The 12,297-nt window shown below is 49.6% G+C and overlaps 1 protein-coding gene and 1 long non-coding RNA gene across 4 annotated transcripts; both read left to right on the top strand.

Moving 5' to 3' along the window:
- Window positions 1-101: 101 nt before the first annotated feature.
- On the top strand, window positions 102-4,097 carry LOC139800012 (uncharacterized). The gene is made up of 3 exons (XR_011727548.1): window positions 102-1,163; window positions 1,206-3,335; window positions 3,975-4,097. It is a non-coding gene; the product is annotated as an uncharacterized lncRNA (long non-coding RNA).
- A 3,542-nt stretch (window positions 4,098-7,639) lies between these two features.
- EIF5A2 (eukaryotic translation initiation factor 5A2) lies at window positions 7,640-12,297 on the top strand. 3 transcript variants are annotated; one of them, XM_071752669.1, is made up of 5 exons: window positions 7,640-7,832; window positions 8,330-8,520; window positions 9,474-9,578; window positions 10,649-10,780; window positions 11,416-12,297. In XM_071752669.1, exons 2-5 carry the CDS (start codon window positions 8,356-8,358, stop codon window positions 11,473-11,475), a joined length of 462 nt encoding a protein of 153 aa, XP_071608770.1. In that variant the 5' UTR covers window positions 7,640-7,832; window positions 8,330-8,355; the 3' UTR covers window positions 11,476-12,297. The 3 variants fall into 3 exon arrangements, with proteins under 3 accessions (XP_071608770.1, XP_071608772.1, XP_071608771.1); XM_071752671.1 differs by lacking the exon at window positions 7,640-7,832 and adding an exon at window positions 7,928-7,945; XM_071752670.1 differs by lacking the exon at window positions 7,640-7,832 and adding an exon at window positions 8,229-8,251.

A 12,297-nucleotide genomic window follows, 5' to 3' on the forward strand; every position in this document is an offset into this window, starting at 1 on the left:
CTGCTGCCATCCCTCCCATGATGTGGCCACCACCAGGTCACCTCTTCTCCCTGCCCCTCCTTCCCACCCTCTGTATCTGCCTTCCCCTTCCTTTTGTAGAGGCCTTCCCCTTCCTTTTGTAGAGTGCTTGGACCCACAGCTCCAGTTTAGCTGAGGCACTGGGCTGCCCTCACCGTGACAACTCATGAAAACCTGAAGGGAAAATGGGTATCATGGCATTAACTGGAAGGTGCTCCCCTGATCCCACCCTGCCTTTGTTTGGGTGGCTGGATGTTCTTCAGCCAAGACAGCATACAAACAGAAGGCTGGGTTGCTTCTCTAACCTTGTTTGCACTCTTTTTGCTTCTTTATGAGGTATTTCTGTGTGGCCAAACCAAACCGCATGGATTTTTCTTCCTTTTTTGGGGGATATGTTGGAGTCATTGTGAAAGCCTGCTCTCTGTCTGCTTGACTTTGAAGATTTACATGTTCCTTGCTGTGCTACCAGGCTACTTTCTTGCGTCTTTCTCAGGGTAGGAACCCATTATTTATTTAGGGATGAAACACCAGCATTGCTTGGTCACTGTGAGCTCATCACCTCTGCCAGTGAAGTAGTGACCATAATGGAACAGAGGATAAAACTCAAGGAAAAGCTTAGATGATGGCCCAAGGAGGATTGTAGGCTGCTGCTGGAGGTTTGGTTTTAGGGAAGGTTCATGCTCCTTTCCATGTGCCTGAAATCCTTTCATTTGTAGACATTTTATTTTTTTTTTCTTATTAAGACCCTAAAGTAAGTTCTGGTCCCTTCCAAGTAATTGGAAGTGCAGGTGTGAGGTCCACTGGGACACACCTCTGGCTCTGCTCTGTGCACTGAAGCCATGAGACTGCACCAAAGGCTTTCCTGGAGTGTTTGTTGGGATTTAATTAGAGAAGAACTCGATGAGTGTTGTCATGTGTTACAGCAGTGGAGGACCTGGAGGTGACACAGGGCACACAGCATGTGTGGAACCAGGGTCCTGGCCACCATGCACAGAAGACAGCAGCAGAGCTGGGGTGCAGGTTCTGCTTGGAACCCTCAGAATGTGTGCTGCAAACAGATCTCCTCACACAAGAGTAAGTACAGCAGGCTCAGAGGCTCTGCATAGTGTCTGCTGCAGTCAGTTAAATATTAGAATTGTGTGAATGTAAAAAAAAAAAAAAAAAAAAAAGAAAAGAAAAAGAAAAAGAAAAAAAAAAAAAAAAAGAGATGGGTTCTTGCTTTCAGCAATGTTATCCATGTCTGTTACATAAAAAATGACAATGAACAATATCTACAGCATGTGTTGCCTTGCACTCTGTGGTTTGTTTTGCTCCCTTGGTACATCTCAGACCTATGTCCAGCTCCAGATGGGAGGTGTTTTCTTGGCAGGACAGGTTTGTCCATGAGTAGTAATTGCTGTGCAAGCCCTCAGCTAAATCCCTTTGAAATGTGTGGTCCAGAAGTGAGACTGCAGGGATGGGAGGCAGCAGTCCAGGGTGGGGGATGTTCCTGGAGTTGTTGGGAGGTGGTTTTGTGTCAGGATGCACCCTCACTGGAAGTGTGCTGGCATCTAACCCCAGTGCCCACCTGTAAACCCCAGTGTGAAGCACACCTGGGGTTGCTGCTGCAGCTTTAAACTGGGGTGCTGGGGCCTCTCAGGGCATGATGAGCAGGAGGAGAATTTGGGGATAGCTGGGGTGCAAAGCAGATTTGCCCCTGCTCTGGGAACAGGGCCAGGCTGGGTTCCCTCCAGGAATGGGACAGCAGAGGCAGGGTTGTAGGGAGGGTTCTGGATGTCCCTGCCTGGTCCTTGTCAGTTGGTCCAAACAGAATGACTCAAGCTGTAGCAAAACAACAGTCAGACAGGAGGGTGAACGTAAGATAGCCCAAAACTGCTTTGCCAAACTTCTGCTGGGCTCGATGCATTTCTGTTCTGTCATTCTGGTGTAACAGAGCCCACCCCACTGACATTACCCATAGCCATATTCCTGATCTTCCCAAAAGATCTGCCTGGGGGTTCAGAGGCACCTCTGTAAAAACTGTTGTCAGCTGGAAGCCTTGTGTACACACAATCAGGTTTTCCCTCCTTGCTTCATCCCACACCTCTGCAAAGCTTTTGGCTGAGCCACAGCAGAGGCCACGTGGCTTGAAGCAGAAGACACAACACTAGCAGATTTCGGATGCCAAAATTACTTTTTCCCTGGTGTGCTGCCAGTTCTGTGGGCTGAAGGAGTTGCACCCCAAATTTCAGACTGTGCTTCCTCACAGCAGCCACTGCATTTAAAGGAAATCAGTCTTCTCCTTCCAGGCTGGGACCTCTCATCAGGGACTTTCTTGGGCCACAACTGGATGACATGCCTTCAGGTATTTTATTATTATTATAATTTCATTTATTTGTACGTTGCCCTGGGGATGATTCTTTGTTTCAAATCAATCCTGGGTGGGTTGCAGCCTGATACAGGGTGTGCAGAGCTCAACTCCCATCCTCACCAGGGCTGTGTTGGAAGGAACAAGCTGATAATGTTGGGCTGAGCTATCACAAGTGGACTTTTACCATGAACAACAATGCAGGAAGGGGTCACAAGAGTTGGTTAAATCTGTAGATATGTTTACTTTTGTCCTGTCACATCAGGCTGGCAATTAGGACTGTACACTTTTATCTGCCCTTGCTACATGCAAGTTCCAGTTAAAAGGTGTTCTTGAGACACAGATTGTTGAATCATTATTTTTATCTCTAAGTGTTACACTTTTACTAAGTTGCTAATCATTAAGAAAATTTAAAAGACCAAGTCATACTTAATAGCTAAATGGTCATTGCCCTTTAGTTAACATGTGAAATATGTTCCCATACTGTGGCTGGCTAATAATACAATATAATTAATAATCCCTGAGAAAGCATCTTGTCAGCAAGGGCTTTGACAGTGTTTTCCCTAACGTGCTGAGATGACAGCCATTAAGACACTTCTGTTGTGTCAGATAAATGGCTAACGATGCCCACTCTCGAGGCCTAATTGTAAAATTAGTTTGACTTCCCTAATCCAATAAACTCTGGACATTTGGCCCCATTAACACTTTCCACACTAATTCATCACGGATTTTTTCTGCCTCACTTCAACTTGTTTTTCATCACTGTGAAGTGCTGCTAACCCCCCCCCAGCCCCCATCTCCCATGTCAAACAGCTGATGAGGATGAAGCTGAACCCGAGCACTGTGCCTGTGAGGCACAACAGATTTTCTGAGATGCTCAATATCCTTAATTTTTGCTGAAATCTATGGGAGATGAAGAATTACAAGGCGGGACACCACAGAGCCAGCAGCACAGGAGATTTAATTTAAGGTAACAGAGCCTGTGCTCAGGTGATTTGTTAAATCCTGAAGCACAACTGACAAATTTTATCCAGAGGTCCAGCCTGAATATCTGTGCTGCAGGCACCTCCTCCACAGCAGGCTGGCAATAAATCCCAGCTGTAGAGCAGCAGTTCCAGGCTGTAGGTGGAACTGCATCCCTGTGCGTTGGGCAGTGCCCTGTGGGTTTGCCCCCAGGGAGAGAGTGACCACGAAACACAGCAGGGACCCCAGATTGGGTGGGGGGGGGGACATTGCTGTTCCCCAGAAGGAGGGGAGAGCAGGATTTAGGGTGTGTTTTCCCTCTTCCTAGTGAGAGTTGCAGGTGGTTCCCACTACCTTGATGTCCCCTTCACTGTCAGAGTTTGCCTCTCATCACCAGCAGGTGCCCAGGGCAATTCCCTGGGTAATTCAGGCAGGGCAGCTGTCTGTGCACACTGCATCTGTCCACATCTGTCCACATCTGTCTGTGTGAGCCCACAAGAGCTAAGGAGCACCACTATACTGCAGTCCTCGAGCTTCGAGGGGATTGCAGCCCCTACTGCCTGTAGGAACCATCCAGCATCCCAAAACCTCTTTCCCAAGGTGGATGGAAATGCCAGGTGAGTGACTGGCACTCTGTTCTTTGTAGGAAGCCAAAGTTGAACTGCAGGATTCAAGCAGCGTCTGGGGTGCCTGTGGCATGGCCACTGCAGAGGCTCTTGAACTGGGTTCATGCCATATGGAGAGATTGTACATAGGACCTCAGAGGATCTGCTGGTTGATCCTCAGAGGATCTCTTGGCACTGTCCTATGGAGGTGGGATCATCAGTATCCATCCTCTCCTGTGTCCTCCTGGAAAGGGTGAGGTGAACCCCTCACCCCTGACAGTCAGGACACATTGGTGGGATCAGAGGTGACAGCTCAGCAGCTCAGACACTTGCTCAAGCTGTTGACACTGCTTTGCTCCTGACCCTGTTCCTTCTGATCCTGTGACCTGAACCAAGTCTTGCTGAGTGAGCCTCCCTCTCCTTTCCCGTGGTGCTCACCCAGCACTGAGGGGAGCAAGGTTGGGGGAACTTCCTCACCTCTGCTCTTCTGCTGGCCCTCTCCCTCCTGGCCTGCCTGGCTCTCCTCTGGCACCCTCTTCTGTCCTCAAGCCACCACCTGGGGATGTCCCAGGAATGTTCCCCAGGGATGTTTCTCTGTTTTTCCCTGGATGATGGACCAGTGGAGAGAGGAGGCTGCACCCATCGAGTTGGTGCCAACACCACCCTCTGCCTTCTGCTGGGTCTGAGGGGAACCAGGAGAGGTTTTTGCTCCAGTGCTGGCTGAAACACATCCTCTGGAGGCAAGGCTTTACTGAGGGGTTTTAGGGCACCAGATTTCTCTCCAGAACACAACATGGGAGAGACAACTCGCTCACTTTAAACTTCCCAAAAGTTTTCTAATCCCTGATCATGCAGTTCACATGAAGATTTAGAGAGCAGAACCAAAGCTTGGTAACAACTTGAAAGAAAAGAGAAGGGATCCAGCTGTGCAACACTCTACACACACATGCACAAAAGGAAATATATTTAAATGTGAAAGGCCATGCTATTTACAAATATGCTTTGAAATCAAATTGCTATTGTTGTATAGAAAAGTGGGATAATCACATTAGTACTATCAAGAAACACATTTTAGAAAACAAACATTGATCCAAACAAAGGAACAATACCCACAAGCAATGACTGGTGGAGCTGATTTCTAGGATTTTTTTTTTATTGAATCTCAGGTAAAGGCTGCTTTGCTTCTCAAAAATATGTATCATCTACAGCAAAAAGACCTGGTTTAGTACAAGAGATCTCTCAAGCAATCCAAAATGAATGTTAATTGTGGAAAATCAACCAAATTTATATTCTGATACTAGAGAAAAGAAATCATCATTAGTGCTTAGCCTCAGGCTGCCATGGTTTGGGCTGTAGCAGTTGGTAGTTCTCTCACAAAGTATTTATTAGGGGGAAAAAAAAAGCCTAAGAGCATGTGCAACTAGTCCTGGGCTTGCAGGTAGACAAACACACATGTAAAAACACTTAACAGAGTGCTCCAGGCTCTGCTTATCAACAGGCAGAGAAGAAAAATGGGCAGCTCCCCAGGATAATGCATATCATCTCTGGAGGGGGCTGGGTGAGGCAGCATCCATCAAAAACCCAGGAACAGAAGAGAGCCTCAACCTGCTGGAGCAGGAATTAAGTACTAAGGTAAAGGGAAGGCAAACCTATCAGGATGTAGAGTTTGGGGTGGGATTTCCATCACCAGAGGTGGGACCAGAGGCAAAGACCTCATACAAATTAACATGAACGAGATCAAAGATCCCATTTCAAAATGTGACTTTAAAAGTGGCTCCTGTAGCCACCCTGTTAGAACTGAGATGGCAAACTCAGGATATAGGGGCAGAAAATGGTTGCAGCCCAGGGTGCTGATGGCAGTGGTCAGAGGACAAGGCTGTGCACACAAAGCTGAATTTCTGTGGGGTTTTTTGTTGGTTTTTTGTGGGTTTTTTTGGGTTTGTTTGTTTGTTTGTTTTGGGGTTTTTTTGCTTTTTTTTGTTTGTTTGTTTTTTTTGTTTTTGTTTTTTTTTTTTGATTGGGTTTTTTTCTGTTTCTCTGGTGCTTAAAGCAAGTGATCTGCATGGCACCAGCTGGGCCCCCACCCACCTGCAGCTCCACAGAATGGTCTTCAGGCTGAATTTGGTCAACCAGCTAAAGGTGCTGTGGCATCAGGCTTGGGAAGTTTTAACAAAAATAACACTTTGGCTTCATTTTCTCTGGACCCATTGTCACACACAGCTCTCCAGGTGGAGAAGGGGGGTGGATGCCAGAGGCAAAGAGGGGCTGTGCCATTAATGGTGGTAGTGAGGGGTAGAGGAGCCCTGTGAGTCTCATGCCCATCCATGAAAATAAAGCTTTCAGCATGGTTTCTTGACACTTTCGGGACCTTTTGGTTAATTACTGTGCACCTGCAAAACACTCTTGTTTCTGGGTTGCACCAACAGAGCTGTTGGAGGAAGCCACAAGGGGTTGTTCAGCCTGGAGAAGGCTCTTAGAGCACCTTCCCGTACCTCAAAGTGTTTTGTGAAAGCTGAGTAGGGACTTTCTACAGGGGCATGGGGATGAGAGGCAATGGTTTCAAACTGATTTAGATATTAGGAAGAAATTCTTTCCTGTGAGGGTGGTGAGACACTGGCCCAGGTCCCAGAGAAGCTGTGGTTGGAAGCCCCTGGAAGTGTTCAAGTCCTGGTTGGATGGGGCTTGGAGCAACCTGGGCTGGTGGGTTGGAACTTTAAGGTCCTTTCCATCCCAAACCATGCTATGATTCCATAGTGACTCTGGAAGGGGAAACATTAAGCAGACGAAAAAGCTTTCACAGAATCATGCAGGTTGGAAATGGACTCTGAGACCACCAAGTCCAACCCTTGATCCACTGCCACCGTGGTTCCCAGACCATGGCACTGAGTGCCACATTCAGTCTCTTCTTAAAAACCTCCAGGGATGGAGAATCCATCACCTCCCTGGGCAGCCCATTCCAATGCCTGTTCACCCTCTCTGGAAAGAAATTTTTCCTAATATGCAATCTAAACCTCCCCTGGCAGAGCTTAAGCCCATGCCCTCTTGTCTTACTGAGAGCTGCCTGGGAGAAGAGTCCAAACCCCCCTGGCTCCAGCCAGGATTCAGGGAGGAAAGGATTCAGGGAGTTGTAGAGAGTGATGAGGTCTCCCCTGAGCCTCCTCTTCTCCAGACTGAACACCCCCAGCTCCCTCAGCCCCACGAGTCCCTTCACACCCTCCTTCCTCTTCTTATTTGTGCCGACACAAACCACCCTTATCCCTCCAGGCTTCCCAAACACCCATTTCTTCTCCAATTCCTTAAACACTTCAGGATTTGGAACCGGGAAGCCCTTTTCCCAAGTCCCTCACGGACACCCCCCCCTCAGAGCCTCCTCACTCACAAGATGGCGGCGGGGGGGGGGGTGTTGGGTGCTGCGGGTGCGTGGCGGAGGCGCGCGCGCGGCGCCCCCTAGCGGCCTCGTGCAGCCGCGCAGCGCTTCCCCCGGCAGCCCCGGCGGGGGCGGGCACGGGGCTCCCGCTGCTCCCGGAGGTACCGGGAAAGGGGGGAAATGGAGGCGGGGCGAAGGCGGGAAGCGCCGGGAGCACGTGGCCAGCGGGAGGGGAGGGGTTGGGAGGCTCCCGGTTTCCCCCCCCCCCTCTCACACACACGGGGTGGGGAGGGACCCAATGGGCGCTGCGTTCGGCGGAAGCGAGGGGGCGGGTCCGGGAGGGGCGCGGTGCGCGCGCTGCCCGCTGCCCACCGCCCCTTCCCGCTGACCGCCGCAGTGGCCGGGCGCGTGTGCGCGGCGCCGTGACCCGCCGTGCCCCCGCTTCCCCTCCCCTTTCCCTTTTCCCCCCCTTTCCCCGGTACCGGCTACCGCACCGGCCCCGCCCGGCCTACGACCGACCCTCCTTCGCACGGTAAGAGAGAAGCAACCGCCCCGCCGAGGGGGGATCGGCGGCCGCGGCCCGTCAGGGGACAGGGAAGCGGGGACTCCGCGGGGCTCCCGGAGGTGGGGGTGGAAGGGGGTGAGGTGAGGCCTGGACATTGTGGCGAGCTCCGGAACGGGCGCAGTCGCCACAACCGGGGCTTAGGGGCGGGGGGGGTTCGGCACGTGGCGGCTACTGCCGTCGGGCACGTGTGGCGGAGCGAGGCGGGCCCGACACCCCCCCTATCTCCCCCTCCCCCCCGGGCCGTCCCCGCCCCGGGCCGCCGCCATCGCGCTGCCCTCACCCGGGGGGTAGGGAGGGAGGGATAGGGGTGGTTGGGTCCCCCTTGCCCCTCTCCAACCCGGCCCTTCCCGCCCCGGGCCGCCGCCATCGCTCTGTCCTCTGCGGGGGTGAGGAGGGGGTGGTTGGGTTCCTCAGTTGGCTTCGCGCCTCCGGAGCTCCGAACCCATCCTCTCGTTCGTCCGCAGCCCCCGATCTCTGAGCCCCCGCCGCTATGGCCGACGAGCTGGACTTCACCACCGGCGATGCCGGCGCCTCCTCCACCTACCCCATGCAGTGCTCGGCGCTGCGGAAGAACGGCTTCGTGGTGCTCAAGGGACGGCCCTGCAAGATCGTGGAGATGTCCACTTCCAAGACGGGCAAGCACGGCCACGCCAAGGTGAGCGGCCCCGGGCGCCCTTGCTCAGCCCCAGCCCGGGCTCCTGCCCCTCCCAGTCCTTCTGGCCGGGCCGCTTGCCGGGGGGGCGGGTGTAGCGTTTCATTTGGCAGCGTTCTCTGTCCTGCCTGTGCTTTTCTCGGGTGTCTCCTCACTCTTGAGTTAGCTCCAGGGTTTCCAGTAACTCAAAAGAGGAAGGATTGAGGACGCGGTGGTTAGTTCTGGTGGGTTTTGTTGGTGTCTTTTTTGGTTTCTTTCCTTACCAATTTGTTACAAAGCTTTAACCTTGCTAGTGTTAAGCCTGTTCCTGTAGTGGGGGGTAGAGTAAATTCTGGAAGGGGGGGCTGATGAAATCGCCAGGGTGTGGCTGGGTTGGGCAGTCACTACCCTCCCAAGCACTTTTGTCTCTGCCTGGCTGAGCAGACTTCCACTACTGCAGTGTTTGACTTCAGCTCTGTCTGGAAGTGTCAGTGTCCTCTGGCTTAACCAGGAGGAGCTTGCCAGACAGTCCTTGCCTCTCTGGGCCTGCTCTGGCCCTGTTTTGCTGGCTTGCCTTGCTGCTAATTTTCTTCTTTCAGCACTGAGTACCTTCCTTGTCCTGTGGCCCAGCAGAGACATTCTCAGCTGCTGTCTGAGGCTGCAATCCTGCTGCCTAAGCACTTGGCTTATGCAGCTCTCCAGCACTTGCACCAGGGCTGGACTTCCCTCTCATTCATTCAGATCTGTTAGAGACAGATGTGTGGCAAATGTGGGTTCAGTAGAGTTGTAAGTTTTCCCAAACTTGCATGATACAAGTAGATAGGTAAAGCATTCAGTACTTTGTCAAAGCTCAAGTATACCAAGTCTTTGCCAGTTTTTAATCTCCCCCCACCCTACTCTGCTTTTTTATGTGGTTGATTTTATTAGATTCAATTTTCCATCCAGCAGTAACCATTTTTGTTTCTGTTTTCTCATAGGTCCACTTGGTTGGTATTGATATTTTCACTGGTAAAAAATATGAGGATATTTGCCCATCGACTCATAACATGGATGTTCCAAATATCAAGAGGAGTGATTACCAGGTGAGTTAACACTCAGTGTCCTCCCACACATTAGGAGGCTTTATGCTCCTAATACCACACAAGCTCTCTTCATCCCAAAACTTACCTCTCAATTACTAAAGTACTCCTGTCAGAATTAATGGAACTGGCCTGTCTAGACATGACATTGCTGAACTCACTGCATTCACTGAATTGTTAAAACTGTCAGAGCTCCCTGTTGGGGAGCTCCTGACTGTACAAACCACCTCATGTTGTGCTGGCAGTCTTTGGAAATGACAGGTAACAGACAGGAGTTGGACACATCAGTTGGGAAGCTGCAATTGCTTGAGAAAGCCAGAGCTTGAGTGTTGGCGGGCCTTCAGGACAGCTGATGCTGGTTAAATAAAGTGTGGCTGGCCTCTCTTACCCCTCAGGCCTTCCAAGAGATTCTTAACATTATCTCAGTGATCTTTTGTGCTCTTGGGTCTGTATTGCTACTGAAATTCTTGCTGTTTACCAGGGTTGTTAGGGCTGCCTTTTGGGTTTCCTGTTAAGTGTTCCATGTTCCCATACCCACTCTGTCAAATCAGCCACTCCTCTTAGCTCAGGCCTTTTAGTTAGGCTGAAAAAGGCATTAGAAAAGTTGTCCAGAGTTTGGTGGATGCTCATTCATTAGCTTTAATATAAGTGATAGTATCCTGTTGCACAAATGAAAATGGAGAAGTGTACAGTTTGTACTTTGTAAAAGCAGTGGTGGTCAGTGAGCACCATTGCAGTTGCTGTTTCTGATTTTTTTCAGAAAAAAAGCTGAAGCAGTGACCTGGAAGGAGTGCATCTCCTCACTCACAAGGGTGGGCTCTCCAGTGCCCCACATGCTAGGAAGTAACCAGCAAGGTTCTGGTGATTCTTGACAGGCTTTTGCTACAGTTGCCTCTTAGCCCTCTGAACTATTGTTTAAAACTGACTTAAACAGCCTTCTTAACTGTTACAAACGCAGTCCTGAAGAATTTAGTGTAACAGGTAGAGGTCACTGTGCTGTCTGTTTGTCTTTAGCTGCAGCCAGCCTGCACTCCTGATGTTAAAACTTCCTAAAAGTGAACTTCTCTCCACAGCTGATTGGTATTCAGGATGGGTATCTCTCCCTGCTGACAGAAAGTGGTGAAGTTCGTGAGGATCTAAAATTGCCAGAGGGAGATCTTGGCAAAGAAATAGAAGGAAAATTCAATGCCAATGAAGATGTGCAGGTAAGTAGAGAGGGCAGACAAGCAGAGTTATGGTTAGTTCCACCTCGTTATAAAATGAAGGAGTCTTACTCAGACAGTGACTTTGTATTACTCAGTGAAGAGCAGTTTAGAAGCTCAGGTGTTGGTCCTTTGAAGGACTTCTCTACTGCAGTACTCACCATGGCCCTGAAGCCCAGCTCCATTGACCCTGAGGTGGTGTGGGTGTTGCAAGTGCCTGGATAAAGCTTAACATCCCTGTCTGCATGATGTGGACTGGAGCCTCCAGGCTTTCTGAATTGTGCAGAGCTTTGTGGTGCAGCCTGAGCCTGGCTCATCTGCTCTGTTAGCAAACCTGCTTGGGAGGAGCTCTGCAGGCTGTACTGGGCCCCATCAGCTCCTGGTTTGGCTCTGTTGCAGGAGCTTGTTTGTCCTCTGTTGGACAAACCTCAAGCTGCCAGCAAAGGGCAATAAGCAAAGAGCAAATCCATGGGAAGGGATTGTGGAATACCATGGAAATGCTGCTACTAATGACTGGCCATCTTCAGCTTGCTTTTTGTCTTGAGAGAGATGGGACAGGTTAAAATGCAAATGTCTGTAACTTCTAGGAGTGCTTCCTCTGGTGGGGCTTGGACCTCACTTGTCTTCTTTTCTTCCAGATATCCGTCATAAGTGCAATGAATGAAGAATGTGCTGTAGCCATAAAGCCTTGCAAATAAAGAGGATCCCCAGGCTCGGGCAACTGCTCAGGTCTGGACAAACCACAGATCTATAAATTTGGTTCTTATTGTCACCAAAGCTCTGGCCTTCACAAGCAACCTCATTTCTTTTTTGAATTGTTAAAAAGCAGTGCTGGATTCTGGATTAGTGTTGCAGGCTAACTGGCAGTTTTCAAAATCACTGAGATTTTAATTCCTTAATTGCAACTATTTTAACATTCCTGTGGGTTTCAGCTACGGATCTAAGAAACCAATCAGGTGTTACTAGTGGATATATTTTTATTTGCTTGAGCAAAACAGTGTTTGTCTGTATGAACAGACAAAATACAGTATTCAGGGGCTTTTAGATAAGCTGGTAGGTATCTAGGATTATAAAGTGACCTAGAGCACAAATAGTATTTTTCTTGACATGTTTAGGTAGAACTGACAATAAAAGTAGCAAAATTTTGGTTGATTTTTTTTTTTTTTAAGCTTAAGTATTTTGTGGATTGGGACTCTTGCAGAACTGTAGGTGCCAACCGCAACTTTTAGACCAAGAAACTCAAGTGATCAGAAATGCCAGCTGGCTTGACCAAGCCCCAGTGGCCATGTGCAACTTAACTGTATTACCTCTGTATTCTTCTTTGCCAACTTGTTGGCTTATTGTAATGATAAAAATGGTGTCAAAGCCTACCTGTGGTTTAGGCAGGCAGTTGGAACATTGGGTAGATAAGATATAGGTCGAGGAGACAGACACAAAGGTGAGAATGGATGTTAAAGCTATAGACTTTCACTCGAGGCCTTTGTCAGACTTGAAAAATAAAATAGAAAAATGCAGTTCAA

This window comes from Heliangelus exortis, chromosome 9 (genome assembly GCF_036169615.1).
Source record: "Heliangelus exortis chromosome 9, bHelExo1.hap1, whole genome shotgun sequence".
Lineage (NCBI taxonomy): Eukaryota > Metazoa > Chordata > Aves > Apodiformes > Trochilidae > Heliangelus > Heliangelus exortis.

What these genes read in the sequence shown, in the direction of transcription:
- EIF5A2 (XM_071752669.1), top strand. Translation starts at nt 8,356, where the DNA reads ATGGCCGACGAGCTGGACTTCACCACCGGCGATGCCGGCGCCTCCTCC. An exon ending in TCAAGAGGAGTGATTACCAG is followed by an intron (nt 9,579 to 10,648) that starts GTGAGTTAACAC and finishes TTCTCTCCACAG; the next exon opens with CTGATTGGTATTCAGGATGG. An exon ending in ATGCCAATGAAGATGTGCAG is followed by an intron (nt 10,781 to 11,415) that starts GTAAGTAGAGAG and finishes CTTTTCTTCCAG; the next exon opens with ATATCCGTCATAAGTGCAAT.